This window comes from Nanorana parkeri, unplaced genomic scaffold (genome assembly GCF_000935625.1).
Source record: "Nanorana parkeri isolate BGI_ZX_2015 unplaced genomic scaffold, ASM93562v1 scaffold1161, whole genome shotgun sequence".
Classification (NCBI taxonomy): Eukaryota; Metazoa; Chordata; class Amphibia; order Anura; family Dicroglossidae; genus Nanorana; species Nanorana parkeri.
The window spans coordinates 258,200-283,302 of record NW_017307429.1 but is presented as its reverse complement, the minus strand read 5'-3'; the positions used below and the strand labels follow the sequence as shown (position 1 = coordinate 283,302).

The 25,103-nt window shown below is 42.0% G+C and overlaps 1 protein-coding gene across 1 annotated transcript in view; it reads left to right on the top strand.

The window, feature by feature from the left end:
* The window catches only part of LOC108796733 (cytoplasmic polyadenylation element-binding protein 2-like), a 98,512-nt gene extending 83,333 nt beyond the window's left edge, over positions 1 to 15,179 (top strand). Inside the window, exons 6-12 of the mRNA XM_018568243.1 lie at positions 3,300 to 3,470; positions 3,934 to 4,023; positions 7,131 to 7,249; positions 9,238 to 9,352; positions 10,868 to 11,049; positions 11,965 to 12,120; positions 15,147 to 15,179. Of these exons, the coding sequence (XP_018423745.1) occupies positions 3,300 to 3,470; positions 3,934 to 4,023; positions 7,131 to 7,249; positions 9,238 to 9,352; positions 10,868 to 11,049; positions 11,965 to 12,120; positions 15,147 to 15,179 (866 nt within the window). The remainder of the gene's footprint in view (positions 1 to 3,299; positions 3,471 to 3,933; positions 4,024 to 7,130; positions 7,250 to 9,237; positions 9,353 to 10,867; positions 11,050 to 11,964; positions 12,121 to 15,146) is intronic.
* The last annotated feature ends 9,924 nt before the right edge of the window (positions 15,180 to 25,103 follow it).

The window sequence follows — 25,103 nt, the reverse complement described above, 5'->3', positions numbered from 1 at the left end:
GTATGTTGTTGGGTCAGGGATTTGTGAAATTCTAGCCCCACCTGCTTCAGCCAAAGCTGCCCAACAAATGGCTACATAAAATACTTGTCCTAGGTTCGGATGTGTGCAACGCTTCAGATTCCTCTCTGGCTTTACGTCAGTTCTAGCTGTTGGAATCCTTTGGAAGCGTTTTATTTTCAGAGAAGGAGAGCTGCATCTGGTTTCAGTTATGAAATCCTTTTCCAATTCAGCTAGTGTACTGAAATCTGTACTTATAACACATTACTATGTCACACTTGAATGTTGACAGCATCCTTGCAGTGTGCCTGCATTGTAAGGCAAATAGGGTGGGAGAAGAGGTAATGTTACCAAAAGCGCAAATCACAGGTTTGCGTTGAGCTAGAATTCTACTTGTGTAGGTGGAAGCTGGCATCATGTGAATTTAGTTGGCAGTGATCTTCTGACAACTAAATACTTCCCTTGCAGTGGGGGAACTGCAAGGGTTAGGTGCTTGTTTTTCTCTAGGGGATGGGATAAAGTGGATATACTCACCTGATCCTCTGTCCCACGGCAGTTAGCACTCACCTCTCTCCTCCCCTCCGCACAAGCTGTTGAATGTCCCTTGGTGTCAGTGGTGTCCCAAGACTTTTTGCCGCGGGAGGGGGTGTTGCATGACAGATGCCACCCTCTGCGGATGTGGGACACACTGGCCTGCATCCTGCCCAGCTCCTGGCAACCAGTGACATCAATTGTTGCCAGTAGCTGAGCGGGACACTGGCCAATGCATCCCAGGCTGCAAAGAGCTTGACAGGGAGATGTGTATGGCCCAACTCTTAGCAACCTGGGACGCTCTGGCCGGAAAGGGGGCGGCATTGTGCCACTATACAACAAACATTCTGCTCTGCTTGCTACTCCCTTACCACACGTGACCCAAAGAGATGCTGCCTGAGGCAACAGCCTCAGGCTTCCTCATTGGAGACAGCCCTGCTTGGCATTCCCATGTTAATGCAAGTTAATAGACCTATTTTAGACTTGATGATGTCAGTGGTCCTTAGACAACCAGAGGCCACGGGAAAAAAGTACATATGCTTTATTACATCTACGTAAAGATAAATGAGCACTGAACCCTAGCAGTGTAGCCCCACTACATGTCAGTTTTTAAAATTCCTGGATTTCTTCTTTTAGAAGCTCTTTTGTTAATAGATTTTAAATTACTGTGAAAACCCCTCAACAACGCTAATGATTACTGTATCCTCTAATGGTCAAAACATTCACAGAAACATTCTGATCCTGTCACATGTACTCTTTGGGAGAAGATGCTGTTGTAAGAATCCCTCTCCAGGCAAGTCATTGAAACTGGCAGCAGTTTTATGGCTTGGGTACTTTCTGTGGAACTGACTGGATGACCTATACTGATTAGGAGATCTTACTACACCCTGACCTTTCAACCTGCATGCTTGTTCCAGGTCACCGACTTAGAAGCTATTAAAATGAGAGACAGCCAGGAGACGATGATGGAGCCAGGAGACTTTCTCTTAAAAGTACATCACCAATGACAGTTCCCATATTTGATCTACTACAGGTTTCCTTTACGGACATGGCTGTCTTTGCACTAGGCACCCCTTGCATGTTTGTGCTTCTTAGACTGTTCAAGTTTACATTAAGCTCACTATTAGTCCTTTAGTAGGATAGCGTCTCCGAGGAGGTCTGATATGGCTAGAGTGCGGTCTTTCTAGCAGTGGCTCAGCTGGCCTTTAGGGGGTGGCACTATGATGGCTAATGACCCCCAAAGGTCTTATGGGTAAGGGGTTGCAATGAGGATGCAGATATTGACAGGAATTTACTTGTTGGGCATGTCCTTTTAAAGAAAATACTTTGTTGTTTACCAAAGCCTATTTCTTCCTTTTAATCAAGCAGTTCAAAGTCCCATTCAAACATCTGATTGTTTTTAATATCTTGTTAAAATTATATCTTGGCATTTATTAAAATGCTTACTGCTTCAACACCACACCATTTGGAAGCTGAGATTTATGGCCTCCTTTGTAGTAAAAGCGTCCCTCTTGATTTAGTGTAATGGAGATTTCAGGTGAAATGTAATTGAAAGCTGTAAAACTGGGTTCTGCTGTTGCATTTTCTTAAGTGCTTCATTAACCTTTTCAAGGAGTGATGTGTAATGTATTGCTCACTACAGCATTTGAGCAACCGAACCCTTTGCTGTTTTCCCTGTTTTCAGTCTCTTACTGTACTCTAATTGTACTATGGACTGTTTTTTGGGGGGGTTTTTATTGCTTTTCCAGGTATTTGAGCATTTATCTTGACCAACTACTTTTCTCTAAATGGCAAGGAAATACTAAGAGGGAATACCACAATCCGAGCAAAGGATTTTATTAAGGCATTGATTGGACACCCTAGGTCTTCCCAATGTGTGACATCCTTTGGTGGCTAGTAAGAGGGTCTTCTAGAAAACCTTATTTCAAGCCTGTGTTTGCAGATTGGGTGTAATAAAATATGTTGTATTGTTACTGTGCATTTCTATGAATATTCAGAAAGTCATTGTTAATGCCCTTGGTCCCCCATTTCAAATAATAAAGTTGTACTTGTACACTTGGCTTTTGGCTCACAGGTGAACCTTGCACTGCATTTCCATGGATTTCTTTAGCCACATACACTGCATTGCTCCATTTTCTGTGTTGTCACTTGCAAGATTTTCATGCATGATGTGCATAACTTTAGGGCATGCAGAGGGGCAGCTGCTTATGGGCTCAAAGTCCACTGTAGCTATGAACATATCACAGTCCTCCTCTGCTCCTTCATGATTGGCCTTCTGGCCTTTTTAGTAACTTGACGTTGGTTATTTTAAGGAGGCACCAGAAACAAGATACTTCCCAATTTACCTTTTAGGTCGATTGGCATATCTGATCTTCATACTAGCAATCCGTGATGCAGTTTATTTTATTGTACAATATGGCTTCCTGTACTGCCGATCTAAAGGTGTAGTCTGTTTTTTTAATATTTTTGTCAGTTCAAAGTGTTTTGTTTGCTAATGACATGATCTGTTTACGTATTGTTTTTTTCTGCGGTCACACCTTTTTGTGGCAACCCTGATTTATTGTGATTGTCGGCAATTTTTTTTTTTTAGGTTTTTTTTAAACAGTTTAGTAAATCAATATTACTTCATTGATGGCAATATTCATCCAAGAAATGATGGCATTAAGCAACATAAAATTTCATGAAAGATATTCATTTGATATAATAAAACAACCTATGCAAACTGGATATTGTTTTGCAGCAACCTCATAATTTCTCCTTATTCACGGCAGGTCGCTCTTCCCTGTTCCCGATCGATGACAGCTTGCTTGATGATGGGCATAATGACCAAGTCGGTGTTCTGAATTCTCCAAACTGCTATTCTGGACATCAAAACGGGGAAAGAATTGAGCGTTTCTCGAGGAAAGTATTTGTCGGTGGCCTTCCACCTGATATAGATGAAGGTGAGTCGACTGTCTGAATACAGTGTTCATTATACCAGTACAGTGCTAGTCATTTCAATGACCTATCACAATATTGCAATTCATATTATTGAAGTGTAAGGCCACTCAAAATGCATTGGCTATATGTTTGAAGGTGATTCTGAAGGCCTATGTGATAGTGGAGATTTTGTAGCAACTACAAAATTGTTCTCCTTCGCATGCTTGTTGCTAGGAAAAATACATTGAAGTCAATGAACAGTATGTTTTGCAGATATTTTAAGTGAATTATACTTTAGTTGCTGGGAGACTGATTTTTTTGCAGCGTATTAGAATCACCAGCTTCAGTAGCTTTTCATCCAATGCGGCTGCTGATGACCATGGCACACCACCTGCAGCTTATACAATGAAAGCCTTGTTACATTCAATAATAGCTTAGAGTCTGAAATAACAAAAGCTTTTTTTTTCCCCCTCTGTGTTTGATCAGATGAGATCACTGCCAGTTTCCGTCGCTTTGGCCCCCTGGTGGTTGACTGGCCACACAAGGCAGAAAGCAAATCTTACTTTCCACCAAAAGGTAAGTTACAGGAATAGCAATCATTTTGTAAACCCCTTAGACCAGTGATGGCTAACGTCACTGTACCCGAGTGCCCAAACTGTGCCCTGAAAGTGCCGACACTGAAAAAAAGTTTGGTATTGCGTTGCAGTTTGGGCACTGAGGCTTAAAAAATGTTCAGCATCACTGCCTTAGGCAAAATAGGGAAACAAACATTTATACACTCAGTAAAACACACACATCACACACGTAATGAAACTGACACAAAAAATCACACATATCACACACTCATAAAAAAAACCACACGTGCACACACACATTAAACACACACACATCTCGCACATATCTCACGCTCATTAAAAAAACACACGCATTAAAAAAACACACATCGCACACTAATTTAAAAAAAACACACACATTAGAAGCCTCACACATGTATTGAAACACACGTAATGAAACAATACAAATAAATGATTATAAAATTGCCCCCTCTCCTGCTTACATGTTTTGCAGGGAGGGGGCTGCATCCCTGGGGTTCAGTGGGGCACTATCCTGGTGGTCCATTGGAGGATCAGTGTTATCTGTATCTCTGGCTGATGCAGACCATACTAATCGCTCCTTCCTGTGAGCAAGGGTACCACGATGGTGCGATCAGTATTGTCTGCATCAGCAAGAGGTGCAGATCATTCTGATCCTCCACTGGGCCCCCACGGGTTGATTTTTATTTAATATATTGCCGGTTCAGCAATATATTAGATAGGATCTGTGCACCTGCCAGGTTTAAAGATGGCTGCCGCTTTTTGCAGCAGCCATCTTTAAAAACGTAATGTGACTTGGAGATCCCTCGAACATCGGAGGCCCGCATGGAGAACCCCAAGTGAGAACCTGGAGTGTCCGGGCCCTGGCAACCCGCACCTAGACCTGCATGCCACCAGAGGGGCCCTCTGCGAGCCCTCTGTGGCATGCGTGCCATAGGTTCGCAATCACTGCTCTAGATGCTGTGGGTGCTATTGCTAAATGCTAAATTTACATCGAGGTCAAAAAAAAAAAAAGCTTTTATTTTAATTTTTAAACCTAACTCCCATTGAAGTTAATGAAGCCAAAAATGTGCTTCTCTGCCCCAAAAAAGCTAATGTACTTTTGGTGTAACAAGGGACAGCATGACGCTGAGATGTGAATGGGCACCATTGAATATTAAGGGAATCGTTCTCCAGAAAATGAGCGATAAATTGCTCAGGTGTGAATGGGGGCTTATAAATTCCACAACTTGTGATTGGGTGTTTAAAATGAACACTGTTTCACTGAACCCTGCCCCTCTCACCCAAGTGTGCAAGACTGTTTGAGTCCAGAGATAGCAACTACAAAAACCTGTGAATGTTAAACAACAGACAGTTTCTGCACTTTATTTAAATAAACAGTTTGTTAATCATCTACCTTGCAAAACAGTATCAACCATCTTTCCAGGGTGGTCTGCAGAGCTGATCCTAGGTGCAAAGTCCAGAGCTCTGCTTCCACCCTGGAAAGTGATCTGGTATTTTGCATCCACGAAATGCCCATTCGTGAAGTTGTGTGACACAGTATTTGAATAATCTGTACAAACCTGCAGCCGGCTGGCTTACTGCTTATTTTGAGCTCTCAAGTTAAAAATAACCAATCCTTGTGGCCTTTTCAAGCTGCTGGGTACTGGACAGCTGCAGACTCTGTAGAACTGTGACCAGGGAAAACATTCAGCTCAGCCTTATGGACAGAAAACAACATTGATGACATTTGTTTTATTGGGACAACTGATTAATATTAATAGTTTTTAATTAAGTTCATAGTTGACATAAACTTAGTGTTATTTTTTTGCCAAATAACCTGAATCGGAGCTTGTTTATAAAATACAATAACATTTTTGGTAAAAAAAAGTATTGTTTCCCATAGTAACCATAGTTTTTTTAACCTGCCCTTAAAATCTCAGACTTCTGATGGTAAACTTCTGCAACTTCTCTTCATCCAGATTTCATTTATCGACCACATTGGTCTTTGGCAGTTGATGTGCAAAGCCAGAATACCTTGAACTGTAAGGCCTCATTCACACTGATAAGAGCCGGCCCGTACAGATCCGTGCGGTGTGCACGGCCCTATCGGGCCGCTCTTGGGAAGGACAGGTGCTGCGTGTGATTTGTACTCAGCAGCCTGTTCTTCTCTATGGGAGTACGCCGCTGTACGCTCACCCGAACTGCACATCCGTGCTGGTGTCTGTGTTCGGACGCAGAGGATCCATCCTGTCTGCGTGTGAGTACGGACACCCGCAAGGAATGTGCAGTTCGGGTGAGCGTATAGTGGCGTACTCCCATAGAGAAGAACAGGCTGCTGAGTACAAATCACACGCAGCACCTGTCCTTCCGGGGAGCGGCCCGATACGGCCGTGCACGCCGCACGGATCTGTACGGACCGGCTGTTATCAGTGTGAATGCGGGCTTAGTCATCTCTCTCAGTTATACTGTGTTAATACGCTCAAATCATGTTGACAACTTCAAACTACAAAGGTGTGGCCCCATAAAGGCACAGCTTTGTAGCATTGGCAGCCCTTTCAAAATGAATGGGTTGCCTTTCCACAAAGCACATTACTGCAGGACATAAGACACGTTATGGATAACACGGCAAAGATCTGAATCAGGTCAAATAGCTATCAGTGTGGATCAGTGGTGTCTTCCAAAAGTGTCTCCATTTCTCATAATGGAGAAAGTATGTCCTCCCTGCACGCATCCCATAAGAGGTGTTTATGTCATTGCTGCCTCTTCGGGAGGGCTGTGGGCTGCACTGTTAACATAAAAAGTTTAGGCGAGGCACTGTGCTAAAGTGGATAGTTTTTCTCACAGGTGTCCTTTCATTCTCCAGAGAAGTCCTAAAATTAGAGAGTTCAGTTTGTATGATCCCACCCACCGTAGAGTGTATTTTTATGTGTCGGTGTTTATTGATTGATAGGGACAGTGTAAATTTTGTGCAGCGACTGATGTGAATTCTGAAGCTGTACACAATGTGTATGTACACCTCGTTTTGTATGGGTTGTATAAATCTGTCCCACTTTTGTTGTATCAGAATATTACTTCAATTTTGTATATTTTTTTCTTCCTCTGTTGTAGGTTACGCGTTCCTTCTTTTCCAAGAAGAAAGCTCCGTTCAGGCTCTGATTGAAGCCTGCATTGAAGAAGACTCTAAACTCTATCTGTGTGTCTCTAGCCCAACTATCAAAGACAAGCCTGTAAGTAGAAACGCAGAGCCTCATTTATCATTGTTACTGCAAGGAGGAAACTGCTAGTTACCACCTGACACCACTCGTGTTCTCCACTGCATTCCCCCAGTGTAGTATGTGAGAATCACATTGTAAGGCAGGATCTATAAGAAATGTGCAATTTTTGTCTTGTTCATTATGTCTGAACAAGACTCCTACAGTTTTTTGTAGGTTTTCAATGGTATGCATGGTTCCATTTAGAGAACCCTTACTGTGCTGCTCACAACAGTTTTTTCAAACACGAACTGGAAAATCTGTAGCAGCAAGACAGACAGTTTTGCTCGTTTAGGGCAAAGTGACAGCTTCTTCTTAGAGCACATGTGTCAAACTCAAGGCCCAGGGGCCAAAGGGTCCTAGACTTCTACTTTCAGATCTAGGTATTAAGTTATTACTAAAACCAATGATAATCGAATGCAGATGCAATTATGATAAATATTAGATACACTTATATAGTCTTAAAGGCCCTTTGAGGGCAACCATAATGTTGATGCGGCCCTCTATTAAATTGAGTTTGACACCCCTGTCTTACAGCATCTATTGTACCCAATCCACCAACCACAATATATGGACTAACCCTTCATTGGGAATCTAGTCTGCTTAAAGGATAATGACACTTTTGGAACACATTAGAAACTTTGCCAACTATAATATCTCACCTCTGAATTTCTTCCCGTGCTCTAAGATCTGTCATCATTCTTATTCAATAGCGTTCCGTTGCTTGGAAGAAATCTATACCAATAGGAATGTCCAGGGTGTAATTGTTGATCTCTTCTTCTGAAATTGCTGGTCATCTTGATCCAATAAATGTAGTTGTCTGAGTCATTATAATGGAACAAGCATGCAGATCAGGAGTTCTGACCAGCACTCCAAGTTTACTTGATGTATGCCATCAGGCCAGGCACATTTTCAGGGGGAGGCCAGCAACAACAAGTCTTAAAAAGGGAAAAACAGGTTGTAATGTATCATCTATGACTTGGTATGACCCTCATATGTACAAGGGGTTCCTTAGCTCAGTTTTAAAGGATAGCTTTACGCTTAGTACAGTTCTATTTTAACTGATCCTCCCCCATACCTAAGTCTTATACCAGTTTGTCCCATCTCAGGCCAGATCTTCCATACCAGGCTGCCCCTGCAGTGTATGCGCAGAAAATTTGCATTCATTCTGATGGAGAGAAGATTGCCACCACACAGCAACAGTACTGTGGAATGGGTCACATAATGGTCCTAGGCACAAAATTATCTGCAGAATTACCTCTGTAAGAGTTAAAGCAATCACTACTGATCTCCTGCGCTGTTTTGAAGGATTCGGTTGGCTTAGTCTAGGTCCATTTTAAGTTATTTAATTATAGTGTTTAAAAAAGCTCCCGGAATTATAACTGGAAATGATAGCAGGAGTAGAATGTATCTCTTAACAATTGGCTCTGTGCTGTCTTTTTGATTATACATTCCTCTAAAGACATTGGGAGGAATTTATCAAAACTGGAGCAGACTGAATCTGGAGCAGTTGCCCATGGCAACTAGTTTGCTCAGGTAAGATTTGAAAATGAGACAACAAAGCTGATTGGTTGCAGTGCAAATCTGCTCCAGATTTTGTCTGCTCCAGTTTTGATAAATTCCCCCCTATGTGTTTGCACAGCAATGGCATAGTTAGTTCAGTGCTTCTGGTCTGTGGCTGTTCTACTTCCTGTTCCTGCTAGTTTACAAATAGCATTAGTTACTGTAGTGGAAGTCCATGGGACTAATTCCATCTATAAATTAGCAGAGACAAGAAGAGTGCGCTCTGCACTCCAGGCATAGTTTTTGAAGGGCATATCATACTTTCCCCGTACTGTCCTTTCAAGCTATATCTCCTGGAGCTCTCCTTTAAGTGGTGGTTCCATCCACAGTATAGTTGAAAATCATGGTTATTGGTAACTTTTTTTAAATTCAATTTATTTGTTTTTTTTTTCCTGATTTAGGTTCAGATTCGTCCTTGGAACTTGAGCGACAGTGACTTTGTGATGGATGGGTCACAACCGCTTGACCCCCGAAAAACTATATTTGTTGGAGGAGTCCCCAGACCACTGAGAGCTGGTAAGGGTTGTGTGTGTGAATGTGTATGTGGGAAAAAAAGTAAAACTGTTCACATTACCAAAACTAATAGTTGAAATATAAAATAGGCACGTCCTGCTCATGCACCCCCTGCAATGGTGCTCCTAACCTTCCAATATGAAAATCAGTTGTTGGCCAATAAGGCTGCAAAGTATTCTGTATTGCAAGCGGCGACTTCATGTCCTTCCTGGTGAGATCCTGGGAAATGCCCAAGATGATGCTCCAGCACAGGGCAGGAGAGTCTTCTTGCTAGATATCGGATACTCCGCATTCCCCATTATCTCCCCATAACATTACCCTTGTCAAAACGTCCGGAGTAAGGCCATTATATTTGACTTTTTAGGTTTTTGTTTTGTTTGTTTTTTTACATTTGTTGCCTCATTTTGGCTGTGGGGAGGAAAGGTAAATAGGGGAACCTTCAGTTTTTAGTGCAAGGTCTGTTTATTGTTAAAGTGACATTAAACCCTCAGATTTTTTAACATAAACCAATACTGTAATGTGCGCCTTACTGTAATCCATGGTAGTTTCCCTTCTCTTTGCTGCTCTTCCTTTTAAATCCTCATGTCTTCTCATGCTTGGGGAGAACTTCCCTTTTCAGCTCAGGGCCTCTTCCTGTAGTGCTGGCTCAGGTTACAAACCTATACAAACCTATACACAGACACCATATACTGTATCCTTTCCTGAGACAAGGCAGTCTGCTGCAAAACAGAAGTTCTGCAGAGCATGAGAACAGATACAGATTTAAAAGGAAGAGCAACAAAGAGAAGGGAAACAACCATGGATTACAGTAAGGGTTTAATGTCACTTTAAGTATGGTTAATTTTACATTGCATTGCATGACCAATTATAGCACAGCAAACCAACCTACACCCTGTGGGCAAATCTTGTTGCTAAAATTAGATGGGCTTCTCATATAATTTCTAGTTTCAATATTTACATAATAGTGCACCTTTAAACTTAGGCTCGGCGCACAGACATCTTTTACTTTACGTGTTAATAATTTTTTTTTTTCCGTTTTCTTGCAAATACAGCCTGATGTGGCTGAGCTGGTTTTTACATTGTAGTTAGTGGAAAATAGAATAAAAAATGCAGAACCCTTTTTTCCTTATTCATCATTTTATTTTGAATGTTCCTCCTGGTTTTGTTTTATGACTGCTGAAAAGGATTGTAACTGGATTGATGGCTGAATTATAAACTGTATGCAGGGTTTAACAGAAGGAACAAAGATGGATTAAAACCTGAGCAAAGGACTGACAGTGCTGTAGAGCAATAACCTGCATTTGTCTTTGTTTTGTGTAGGAATAAAGATACTACTAGACATATACTCTGAAGTCCGATTGTTCAAACATCAAAATGTATATTTTTTTATACGCGAGGGAAATCTAAATTCCAATAGCTTTGCTGGTTTCATAGTTGTATTTTCAATCAAATTGTTCTTGCCGATTTTCTATATACTGTATCTGGTACATTGCTTCTCTTTCGGTTTGTTTTTTTTAGTGGAGCTAGCCATGATTATGGATCGTCTTTATGGGGGAGTTTGCTACGCAGGCATTGATACAGATCCAGAGCTGAAATACCCAAAAGGTGCCGGACGTGTTGCATTCTCCAATCAGCAGAGTTACATTGCAGCCATCAGTGCTAGATTTGTGCAGCTTCAACATGGAGATATTGATAAACGAGTAAGTGATTATGGTATATTAGTCCTAATTATTGCTGCACTACAGAGGCCATTGGATAAGCCTAACCAACTGCAAAGCCTTTGCTCACAGGCAAAATGCATGCCCGGAGCCAATCGCTTTCCACAGACACTAAAAATGGAGAAAAGGAAATGAGAACAAAGGTCACTTTTTACTGGTCAGCAGCATTTCATTTTTTTCGACTCCACTTTTAATGACTCTGATAAACATGTTGGAAGTGTCCACAGCTCCCAATATGAAGTAAAACTGCGTTATTTCCCAGCAGGCACAGTGGATAATTCCAGAGCCTGTATAAGAACAAAAATTGTATTGAATCAGAATTGTAGGAAATGTTTGAAATCGCCTAACACATCTGCATTTTAACTCCGTTATAATAAAGGCTGCAGTGTTGTGCTACCAAACTCTATAAGCTGCTATAAAAGAACACTTCAGATTCTGTCATGTATTCACCTGATGACGAGGGAGCATGAAGCCGGCTTTCTGGCCAATCAGGAACCCGGGGGACGGGTAATTACTCGCCGCCAGGCTTCCTGATTGGCCAGCTTCCCGACCAATCAGGAAGCCGGGCAGAGAGTCATCACATGCTGCCCAGCTTCCTGATTTGGCCGGGAAGCCGGCTCCATGCTCCCTCATAGAGTGAGGGCAGGAATCATTTTAAGAAATGTATTTTATGGAATGTGCGAGCCTTCAAGAGAGTTTAATTAGGCGTTTACCCAAGACGACTCATAGTGTGTGTCTATAGGACTATGATAGGGATATTAGACTAGAAAAAGCTTTTCTGAGGAAAAGACGCATGTGAATGGTTTGATAATCTGTATGGAGCACTGCTGAATTTGTTGCTATTCTATCAATGAGAAGGTGAGCAGAGTATTGATATGTCTTTATCATGTGATGCAGGTCGAGGTGAAGCCATACGTATTGGATGACCAGATGTGCGATGAATGCCAGGGAGCCCGCTGCAGTGGGAAATTTGCTCCGTTCTTCTGTGCCAATGTCACATGCCTGCAGTATTACTGCGAGTTCTGCTGGGCAAACATCCACTATTTTAAGTGTGTATGTAAATGTAAAAAAAAATATAGGGTTGATTTTTTTCGCTCTCCATTTTGACTTGCAAGAAATAATACCTCAAGATAATCTGATTTTTATTAGCTATTTTTAAACATTTTTAATCATAAGCTGTATTAGCTTTGCTGCTATATAGGTGTTGTGTGTAATGCCACCTATTTATACAGGATTGAAAAGTTTTCAGAAACTGCATTATGGGAAAAATGCAGGCAGCACAATATGGCTCAAACTGCCATAGTTTTAGAATGTGAAATATGCATGTTTACCTACCTGTCTACACCATATGCATGCACTAGAATTATTAACTAACCACAGATACGGTATTGCAGATAAAAGCTAAAAAAAAAAAACAAATTACAAAAAAAAAGCAGAAAAACACAGCTCTTTTTTGAAACTAGGTACAGTAGCATGAGCAAAATTTCAAAAAAAAGATTTTGTAACCAAGCATATTTGCATGACTTGTGACTCAAAGTAAAACAAATGTCCTTAAATGTGTTACAATATGAAGATTTGTTTTAGATTAGTAAGTGCAGCCATTTATTGTCCTGGTCGGTAGTGGACTTCAGTTTACAAGGATTGGATGTAATATTGTAATCCCTGTGCAGTCCCCATCGTGGTGTATGGTTCTGACTTTGTGACGTGAAGTAGTGTAGCGAGAAAAAAAAACTGGAACAAGAAAAAACAAAAAAAAACTAAATATGAAAATTGTTTTGAAGAACACATAGCTTACCCCCTTTTTTTCCAATTTAAATCATTTTTAAATTTAAACTTGGTTTAAAACTTTCTTTCAAACCAAAGATGGCCAGCACACTTGTAATCCGCCACCAAATGTATAACACACAAGCTATTTATTGAAGCCTAGTAGGTATAAATAATATTGCTATTAACGATCATGAAAAATCAAACTGCTTTTGTGCTTTAGAGTAAGATTAAAAGTCAAAATGGAGATGGTTCAACACAGATGGCTAGTTGCATAACGGCTCCTCTGTACGTTCAAGACAACAGTGGCTAAAATGTTATTTTGAAATTTGGTCTTGTCTGCACACAACTTTTTTGTAGCTTTTTCTATTTTTTTATCTTTGTAATAATTTATTTTTTTTGTGGAGCAAGGCTGCTAAACGATCGCACATTCTGTCTTTATTTTTGTCATTCAAAAAAATAATAAATATGTATTTATTTTAGAAGCCAACAGTCAAAGATAATAGTTTAGTCTTGGGATATTTTTAAAAAAAATATTGAATATCATTAAGCCATGAGGTTATGCAACTAGCCTACGACAGATATTTCAGTCTATAAAAAAACAAAATGGACTTTGACTATTTTCAATCCACGAAATGTACCAATTTAACAGAGAAAGAACAGAAATAAGAAGGGTTTTTGTAGATGAACCCACGGGACAATCTTCTGTGTACGATAAAAGAAAAATGCGTTCTTTCTGGTTGTCAGCAACGTGCTTTTTTTGTACTGTACAATATGTGACTCGTCTCACCTTGCTGTTTTTTGTTGTGGTTGTAGTTCACGTTTAAATGTTTGAAATTGTTGCTGTTCTAAAGAGTGTTTCTTTCTAATTTATTTGTTGATGTCCTCTTACCCGTTTCTCTGAGGGACTTCACTTCCTTTCCCCCCGGGTCTGTGTTATCAATAGTATTTTATCAACCTTCACCCTTCTCACCTAACCCCCAAAACAATTCTGACTTTGTTATGCACTATATTTTATATCTTGGAGAGAAATCTTTGACAGTCAGCTGTTTTGACACGTGCTTGTTTTAATTAACATCTTTTTTGCAATATCTCTATTTATTTATTTCTTTTTTTTTTTTTCCTTTGGATTTCCAGGAAAAAAAAACCTAAAGAAATTTACCAATAATTGAAACAAAATTGAGAAGCGCATCTAAAGTGAGAAAACAAATCTATTTGAAATTGTTGAATAGAAAAGACCCCCTTCCTACTAAATTTATAGAAAAAAAAATATTCGAGAGATTGGCAGAAAGTAAATTTAATTGTCATTTCACTTCTGCGTGAGGCGGCTGATCCTGCCTCCAGTTCCAGTCCTGCTTTTTGTGTGTGTATTTGTGTGTAGTAAATTCTTATTTTCTAATTGTTGAACACTGTATTAGATTTTTTATAAATCATATTTATTTTACTATTTTTGTAGAAGATTGCTAGTTGATTTTGATTGTATTTTTATATTTTTAAAGCTTCACTTTTGTTCCCCCAGTGTGCATATTGCTGCCCAAGTGTATGACTATGGAGGAAAAAAAAACTTTAAAATCCACACTTTTTGTTAAGAAGGAAACATTTAGCATTTATATATTTGTGTATGGACAACACTTGATATTGTATCCCTGTTGCATCTGGCTGCACAAAGCCTCTCCTCAAAGATGCTAAAAAAAAAAAAAAACTTGAATATAACACATTTTGGAAGGCTGACTAACCTCGATTCTGTGTTGTGATGTGCAATACTGTTTCTAATATTTGTATAAAAACAGTGTAAACCTTTTTAATGCAAATTTATTTTTTTCATTGCATATTTTGCAGATTTTATCCACAGTGTCATTTTTTACTGTCAGAAAAATACCCCTTTTGTCATTGCAACTATTTTTTAAAATCCAGAAATCTTTGTACTGATGTAAATGATTGTAGTTATTTTGGATAGTGTTTTGCTAACAAAAGGAGAGACTTTTTTCATGCATATTTCTATTTTGTTGGTTTTTGTGTTTTTTTTGTTGGTTTTTTTCCGTTTTTTTTTTTTAGAAGTAATATTCTTGTCATTAATATCATTTTTGTATTTTTATGTGGGAAAAATATAATTTTATGACGCTAATTGCTAAAGTTTTATTTTATTTTTAATTATTTTTGGAGCTGAAATCTTTGTACTATTAAAGCAACTAGTTTCTAATTCAGAGTTTCTGTATAGAATGGCACAAGTGGCTTACGGAGTGTTTGGATTGTAATTATTAAAGGTTCTTTGATATGCAAATTTAGTTGATTTATATTTTTTGGGTATTCTGTAGAATTATAAGCCCACGCTTACGGACACTAGGTGATTGACTTCAGCTTGATTTTTTTTATTTTTTATTTTAATTTTTGAAATATATTAGTTTAAATTTTACTTTAATCTTCCAGGTGTCTAAATCTCCAGTCTGTCTGTTGTACTGGTAATTTAACTCTGTAATGAAATAGTTTGCTGCCAACTATTTATATTAAGTAATTTTTAAATATTTGTAATATTGTTGACTGACTAATAAACTTAAGTTATTGGAATGTCATGTTAAATTGATTCTTTATTGAGTCTTGTCATTTTCTTTTTTTAAATCAGGAACCGGTCAGCCTTTTACAGTTTAAAATGCAAAGTCCTGCCATATAATAGGCATCACAGGGTGATGTGCCAAATGGCCATGAAGACAAATATTGCAACCACTCAGATCAGCTTACCAATAGAAAAAAACAAAAGTGCACATGGGCAGGGCAATCCACAGAACCCAAAAATTCTCCAGTTAAAGGCTCTTTAGCTTATTCTTCAACAATTCTTCATCTCTAAAAGCCTATTTGTGGCTGCCATTGTTGCTTTGGTGGAATAGGGCAGATATAATCTATATTGCCAAAAGTATTGGGTCACCCCTCCAAATCATTGGATTCAGGTGTTCCATTCACCTCCATGGCCACAGGTGTATAAAATCAAGCACCTCGGCATGCAGACGCTTCTACAAACATTTGTGAAAGAATGGGTCGCTCTCAGGCGCTCAGTGAATTCAAGCGTGGTGCCGTGATAGGTTGCCACCTGAGCAATAAGTCCATCCGGGAAATTTCCCTTCTACTTAATATTCCATGGTCACCTGTTAGTGGTATTATAACAAAGTGGAAGCCACTGGGAACAACAGCAACTCAGCCACCTTAAATGACAGAATGGGGTCAGCGCATGCTGAAGCGCACAGTGCGCAGAAGTCGCCAACTGTGTGCAGAGTCAATAGCTACAGACCTCCAAACTTCATGTGGCTTTCAGATTGGCACAACAACAGTGCGCAGAGATCTTCATGAAATGGGTTTCCATGGCCGAGCAGCTGCATCCAAGCCTTACATCACCAAGTGCAATGCAAAGCGTCGGATGCAGTGGCGTAAAGCACGCCGCCACGGCACTTTAGAGAAGCAGGGACATGTTATCTGGATTGACGAATCACGCTTCTCTGTCTGACAATCCGATGGACGTGTCTGGGTTTGGCGGTTGCCAAGAGAACGGTACTTGCCTGACTCCATTGTGCCAAGTGTAAAGTTTGGTGGAGGGGGGATTATGGTGTGGGGTTGTTATTCAGGGGTTGGGCTTGGCCCCTTAGTTCCAGTGAAGGGAACTCTTAAGGCATCAGCATACCAAGACATTTTGGACAATGTCATGCCCCCAACTTTGTGGGAACAGTTTGGGGATGGCCCCTTCCTGTTCCAACATGACTGCGCACCAGTGCACAAAGCAAGGTCCATAAATACATGCATGAGAAAATTTGGGGTGGAGAAACTAGACTGGCCTGCACCTCAACCCGATAGATTGAAAGAATTAGAGTGGAGACTGCGAGCCCGGCCTTCTCCAACATCAGTACCTGACCTCACAAATGCGCTTCTGTAAGAATGGTCCAACATTCCCATAGACACACTCCTAAACCTTGTGGACGCCTTCACAGAAGAGTTGAAGCTGTTATAGCATGAAAGGGTGGACCAACTCAATATTGGACCCTACGAACTAAGACTGGGATGCCATTAAAGCTCATGTGCGTGTAAAGGCAGGCGTCCCAATACTTTTGGTAATATAGTGTATATAATAAACATACACACACAGCTTCTAGGCACTGAGAGGCACTCGAGCAGTGAAGTGCTGTGATTGGAGGAGCAGAGTAGGGGGCGGTGTTGTGGGATTGGTGATGCACTCCACACTTGGCTCACATTTCTCAATCCGCTCGGTGCCTGGAAGCTTGCTGTCATGTATAGGAGATGGCATGCTACAAGGGCTATATATACTTTGCAGCAGCCCTCCGATCATAACACATGGCTTTTTAATGATCGTGAGAGTTCAGTGTGGTGTGTAAATTATCATTTTGTTCCTGGCTTTGTGTGCTGCCTTGATGGATAGTGTGCTGGGGATTTTTTTTGTATTCTATGAACAGCTATGAAATGCTGGTGTCCAGTTGCAGCTCAAAGTGAATGGTGTCCGCATACAAGTGAGGTTGCTGGCATGCTTTTGAAGGTACATGTCCATGAGGATATCATATTTTCCTTGCTGCACTACCGAAGGAAATGATTACAATTTTCTGTCTTTTAAACACTACGGGTTACAGTTACAAATGTTTTAACATTGGATTAAAATTACTTTCACCCAAGATTTACACATTTTTGCAATTAGAAAATATGTAAATACCCCTAAACAATAAATACCTTCGTGTGTCGCGACTTAATGACCAAGGACAAATGTGGGTCCTGAGGCTACACAGGTTGAGGACCACTGTTCTAAAGGACATTGTTAGAGCTACAGTGTGACTTTATTTGGGCAGACTCGTAAAGGTATTTAAAGGTCCATTTCAATAATTTGTGTTGCCAATACTGACTGCATACCAAAAACCCTAGACAGAGTGAGAGTTTCCCAATTGGAGGTGGGCTGGTCATGTGACTTTGACAGGTCACATGACCTGGCTTTCCTCCTGGCTATGTGCGGACATTGTCACTGTGCCCTGAATGGGCAAAGAGACAGTGTTTCTTTTACATGGCAACATATATACTCCATTAACCACCTGCCGTCCGGCCGTTGTAATTAAAAAGCCGGACAGTGGCTTCTTGAATGCGGGTTTGAAATGTAAACAGCCAGCGATTAGGCCGCATGTGTTACATACCACCTTGAACATCGGAGCATGAGCAATAATTGTAGGTCTATCAATCACTGATTATAGTAAATTGATGAACAGTAAAAGCTTTTAATTTTGAGGCTCAACGTGTTTGTTGTCTCAGGGCTCAAAAATTCAAGCCAAGCCTTAAAAGTTACTCGGCAGCAGTTGCCCCACCTAACCCCTAGCCTGCCCCGGACTTAACTCCGCCAGGTCACTGGCGTGACGCAGAGTACAGAGATCAGTAACAACGCGGAGTCCAGAGGCCAGCGGTGTGATGCACAGTACAAAAGTCAGCAGTACAGAGGTCAGTAATGTAACTCGGAGTACAGAGGTCAGCAGTGTAAAGGTGGCCATACACCTTACAACCATCGCACGTCTTTCGTTGTGCGATGGTTGTAAGGTAATTAAAACCTCGTACAATCTGCCCATCTTGGACAGGATGATCGTACTGGCAATCATCGCAAGCCCGCCCCCCTGAGGGGAGGGCTTCTGATGATTGCAGTGCTGAGCGGGCAGTGTGAGCTTGCGCATACCGGCCCGTATGGCATTCGTCTCCCGACCATGCCACCAACCCGATGAAAATCTTACGATTTTCGGCAGGTTTTCAAGCGTGCTCGGAAGACTAATATCGTACGCCCTACAGTAGAAGAAGTCGTGGGATTATCGTACGATGGCGGGATAACCCGCGATTATCATACGATAATCGGCAGGTGTATGGGCACCTTAACACAGAAAAAAACTGACTTACTGTGCACAGTTGATCTGATTCAGGTGCTCTCTTCCTCTCCTGGTGGGAGTGTTGGGAAGGGGGGTGCATCCATCAATGCTGCCTCCATGTAACAAGGTTAAGCCTCCAGCAGCCTCGTTGTGCCTCCCTTTAGGTCCGCACTGCAGAAATGTACAGAGGTCAGCAGGATGACGCACAGTATAGAAATCAGTAATGTAACGAACAGTACAGAGGTCAGCGGTACAGAGGTCAGTAATAAAGTACAGTACAGAGGTCACTAATAACGCACAGTTCAAAGGTCAGCAGTGTAAGGCAGAAATAAAGCACGATACAGAAGTCAGCAATAACGCACAGTGGAGAGGTCAGCGGTGTAAGGCACAGATAACGCACAGTGCAGAGGTCAGCAAGAACGCACAGTGCAGAGGTCCGCAATAACGCACAGTGCAGAGGTCCGCAAGAACGCACAGTGCCGAGGTCAGCAAGAATGCACAGTACAGAGGTCAGCAAGAATGCACAGTGCACATGGCTGACCTGATTCAGGTGTCCTTTTCTTCTCTTGGGGTGGGGCGGGGGGTACAGCGATCTGTCCTCTGTCCGACGTGAAGCCTCCCTTCAGGTCCCGCGCTGTCCTACCAGCCAGCCAATTGGAGCTCTGCAGTCTTCCCCCCAGCCTATGGCAGCTAACGTGGGCGGAGGAAGACTGCAGATGACGGACAACCAGCTGAACTGATTCTCTCTTCGCTTCTCCACCTCGGCCGCTGCAGCTATAGAGCGGCCGAAGAGGAGAAGAGAAGGGGGAGAGCTGAACGCGTGATCGCCGCTGCTGAAGCAGCGGCAGATTCCGCCCTCATCCTGCCGGCGGCGCCCCCGATGAATTTCCACTAGCCCCCATGCAATTTTCACTCACCAATTGCAAGGGGGCGAGTGGAAATTTTGAGCCCTGGTTGTCTGTTTACCCAACGTGACCCCACCTTTTATATTTTACCAAAAAGTTGGGTAATGACTAGGGATGCACCGATATATCGGCTGCCGAAACATATCGGCCGAAAATGGCACTTTTGGCATAATGCCGAAAGAGCCATGTTTCGGCCGATACATCGGCGCATCCCTGGTTTCTTTTCTTCCCACTGAGCGCTGCTCTGTGTTCCAGCGGGGAGAAAAGAAAGTGACAGCCGGCCGAGCGCTGCAGGACGAGAGCGCTGTGAGGGGCCGGCGTCTCTCCTCCCACACCGTTCAGCCGCCTATCACAGTCCAGCAGAGCGGTGTGGGGGCGGAGACAGCGCTGTCACAGGAGGCTGGGCTTTCCTCTCTACACCCCTCGATCAGCCTCTTGTGACAGCATGTCAGAGAGAAAAGCAATGTACACACACTCAGTGATCGCTGACTGTGTGTACATAATTGAGGATATGGTATGTTAACTATATCCTCAATTATGAATGAATGGGAGTGATCTACATCTCCCCCATTCATTCATAATTGTAATCACTCATAGAGGATTCCTGTTCATTGATTACCCAATAACAGGCTGGCTATTGCAACCGCCCACTGCCTGCATGTCAATCAGCGGAGGAGGACCTGATGGAGAACAGTTTGAAATATCCAATAGCAGGCAGGCTTGCTCCCAGCAATAAAGTTAAAATAAAAAAGTTTATAAAAAATAAAATATTTTAAAAAATTGAAAAAATAATAAACATTTTTGGTATCGGTTTCGGCCTGACATTTTTTTAAATTTCGGTTTCGGTTTTCGGTTTTAAAATTTCCATTTCGGTGCACCTCTAGTAATGATGTTTCATAATATAACGTAGGGTGCTTTTTTTGTTATATAGTAAACAATAAAAACCCCAGGGGTGATTAAATACCACCAGAAGAAAGCTCTATCTGTCCACAAAAAATGGTATAAAATTAATTTCAGTATAGCGCTGCATGACAGAATAAATGTCAGTCAAAGTACCGCAGCGCTGAATACTGAAAAATGGCCTGGCCAGGAAGAGGGTGTGAACACCCCGGTGCAGTAATTAGAGGCGCTAATCCTGGGCTCATCAACAAAATGGCTGCATGATTATGTTGTAGCTGCAGGTACACGGTCCATAATTGTATTTCTGAAGTGCCACATGGATAATGCTATAAACCTATATATGACACACCACCATGTTACTCATTAAGAAATTGAACAACCTCCTCTAAAAGCTGTCCTATTATCTATGACTAAATGTCACTAGTAATTCATGTTGCAATGTTGTCATTGTATGTAAACCTGAAATCTTACTTTTCTTTATCAACCATTGAGGGGCACAAAAGGATAGACATTTATAGACATGCAGGTTATACTGCCGCCGCACTGGCAAACAGTGAGAAATTCTCCTGAGAGAAATTCTAACTATATTATTCTTAAGGTGCCCATACACTGTTTGAATTTTGGCCGTGTTTTGCGGAAAACATACTATCGTACTCAGATTCAGATTTGCTAATCCAAGTCAGTATGGATTCACTTTTTTAGAACGACCGCTCCATCCTGAAGTTAAACCCTTGTATCCTGAACTCAAGGGTTAGGGTGTTTCCAACAAGCCTCTCGTTGTTACTTGGACTTACCTTGTCTGTTCGACATTCTTTTCCCTGCAGTCAATGGTCACGTATTCTAGGCTTTTGCCAGCTTCCTTTTTTTAAGAACTACTTACTTTTGGTCAGGTAGCAATTCCCTGTTTCAGCCCTGGAATACACCGCTCTGACCTTTATTATACCGCACACTTAACCACCATCGTGCAAAGCCACAAATCCACCTCTCAAGAATGCAGTCAGTTTACAGCAGGAAGGTGACACCCAAGGAATCGACTCCAAATGTATCTTTATTTCATACTGTAAAATCCATAAAACAACACCCGCTAACATGTTTCAGCCCTGTTGGGCCTCAGTCATAGTGGAGTGCTATGAACGGAAACACTTTAAGGCTGATTTACTATAGGAGTTGAGAATGTTCACACAAGAAATTGCACAAATATGCCTTTAAGTTGTCCAATTGTGTGCAGATGAAACAAGTAAACAGAGATTTACTTTTCACATAACTGGATAATTCAAGTGAATCATCATACAAGTTATCGTGTGAACATCCTTTAGCATTTTAGACCCTCTGCGTACCAGTACCTGACGCTGCAAATTACGCTGGCTCTGTGATCATCTACCTGATGGTAAATGTGCCGTTCTGGCTCTGGTGTGAGCAGAGAGGCAGCAGCACTGGAGTGTGTGGTCAGTAGCACTATGGAACACCAATTCTGAGATAGAGTTAAACTCCCACTGACATCCCCATTTAGGGGTCTATTCACGAAGCAGCCGAAGGATCTAGCCGTAGCTTCGGCTGATCCTTCGGCTAGCTTTGGCCCCAGGACCCCTTTGGTTCAGTAGAAACGAAGGGCTGCTGTATGGGCTATTCACTATAGCCCGTACAGCTCCCGAAGTCGGCCGGGTGGCTCCGTCGAGCCGAAGGCATATGCTTCGTCGAGCCGAAGGCATATGCTGAGCCGAGGTCAAACCCGAAGCTGACCGAGCGGGCGTCCTTTGGCCGGCCGACAGCCTGCTTCTGACAGCTGGGCGGAGCGGCACTGGCCACTTGCAGAGAGATCAGCGTCCCTGGTTACCAGCTAACCAGGGACATTGATCTCCAGACAGCCCAACTCTCCCGGGCGCTCCGGGAGTCTCCCGCTCCCGGCTGCCCAGAAGAGAAACAGTGCTTTTTCTTTTTTTTTTTATTCTGACATGGAGCCGTTCGCTGTCGTCAGAACACAAAAAAAAACAAAACTTTTCACCATAGGAATGCATTGCTAGATTCCTATTGGCTATTTCAATTTGCAATAGCCAATAGAAAACTATCTATTTCACCCACCCACTGCTGCTGTCAATCAGCAGAGGGGACCTGCAGTTCTCCATCAGGTCCCCACTAGTGATTGGCAGCAGCAGAGGGTGGGTGCAATAGCTAGTTTGCTATTGGCTATTGCAAATTGAAATAGCCAATTGGAATCTAGCAATGCATTCCTATGGCAAATTTTTTTTTTTTTGACTGCAGCAGAACCGCCGGCCAATAGAAAACAGTTGGGCGGAGCTAGCTGTCACTGCTAGCTCCGCACAATCGTTTTCTATTAATTTTTTTGTACTTTTTAAACAATTTTTCTGTTCTGCTTGGTCCCTCTGAGGGAGCGAGCAGAACAGCCAAGCCGAATGTCGCTCAGCGGCATTGAGCTATTCACTCACTGCTGTTAGGTATCTATAAGAATAGGCCGAACATCAGTGAGTAGCCTGCCGGAGGTTTGGCTCAGCCGATCCAGATGTTGGATCAGCTGAGTCGAACTACTTCTGCACTTCGAAGCCACGCGATGTACGGCTGATTTCAGCCGATATACGGCTGAAATCAGCCGTACCAGCCTGAAGTGAATAGCCGAACAGTGTTCGGTTCACTGCGCTTCAGGTCGGTTGTTCACTCGGCTGCCTGCGGCAGCTTAGTGAATAGACCCCTTAGAGTAATTTGCCTCCTAAGCTTGCAGCCTAGGGAGGGTTAGAAGAGTCCAGAGGTCCTTTGCCCTCTAGGCCAGCATATTGGTAGTTGGCCAATGCCAGGGCCTGGGAACACAGGTAGGTAGCTACTAAGGGGGAGCACATTTATAACAATTCTGCTCAGTACAGGGGTCCACTATTATAGATTGCTGGGCTCTGCATTATGGTCCATTACTAGCCTGTCAGAAGGACTGACTATATTATCATTATTATTATTATACAGGATTTACACAAAGCTTCACAACATGTGAGGATACAGCACAATTGCAACACAATACCATACAAATGGATTATAAGTACCCTGCTCATGAGAGCTTACAATCTATAAGGAGGGCTAAGTGATACAGAAGGTAATAACTGTGAGGAATGAGCTGACTGAAGAAGTAGATGTACAGTTTTTCAAGAGGAGGCTTCCCTAAGAAAGTGAGTTATCAGGGATCACCTAAAGGCAGACAGATTGGGAGATAACCAGATAGGTTGTGGTAGGGAGGTTCAGAGGATGGGAGGGGCCCTGGAGAAGTCCTGGCGGCGAGCATGGGAGGAGGTCATAAGGGACCTAGACAGCAGGAGGTCTTGGGAGGAGCAGAGGGGAGAGTTTGAGTGATATTTTGAGATGAGTTTGGATATGTAGTCGGGGGCAGAGTAGTGGATGGCTTTGTGTGTTAGTATTTTGAATTTTATGTGTTTCACTATTGGAAGCCAGTGGAAGGATTGGCAGAGAGGGGTGGCAGCCACTGAGTGGTTGGTCTGTTGGATGAGTCTGGAAGCAGCATTCTAGCACGCTAGAAGTGAGGCGATTATGAGGGGACATGAATTTGATGTACAAAATGCTTAGTGGTGATGGTAACATCAGCAATACACTTTTTACAGTAAACTCCATAACAAGGACTAGAGGCCACCACCTAAAAGTGGTGGGGAAAAGATTTATCCACCTAGGGGCGTAGGGGATTCTTTTCAGTTAGAGTCTGGAGCTCGCTGCACAATTAGCTGAGAGTATTGAATTATTCAAAAAGCATTTATATACCTTCCTCAGAGACCGTAACATACAGGGGTACAGGTACTTTTAAAAACAAAGGACTCGGGTATTCACATGCACAATCACATACAGACACACAAAGGTTGAACTTGATGGACCTGTGTCTTTATTCAACCTCAAATACTATGTAACTATGCAATAGGGAAGCCAGGCAGAAAAGTAATCAAGAAAGTGTGACATTGATCCCGGAAGGTGATAAATCTCAGAAATCCTCAGAGAAACTGGAAAATACACAAATACTGTGAGCTTCAAAAGAGGAAAGAGACAGGGAGGGTGGTGGGTAGAACATGAAAAGTGCATTGTTGGGATATAAGAATTCCAACTCCACCTTCCTTTCTCCCATTGGGTCTGGGTGAGTGAGTTCCGTGGAGGCCACCATGGGAGAGGGCACTTGGAGAGGCAGAATCAGATTCCTGAAGCCAGGTTTCAGTAATAGCAAGTAGGTTAAAGTAGTTGAATATAAGAAAATCATGGAAAGCGGTGAGCTTATTACAAACTGAGCAGGCATTATAATAATTATAATAATATATACAAGTTTAACAGTTACCATTAGCAGTAAGCAGAATGTCAGTATGGAATCATAGTTGTTTGAAGGATGTATGAATAATTGAAATAATTTCAATGAAGCTGTCCATCTGACCTACCTAGTTTTACATTAGCCTTTTCAGAGGCAAAGGTAACACAAGATACTATTGAGCAGAGGATAGCTGATTTTGGGTGTCCTATACCCTAACCCCTTTCCACGGACTCTTAGCCAATCAATTTTGCAGAACACGATTGACGGAGTGGATGTCTGTCATTAAGT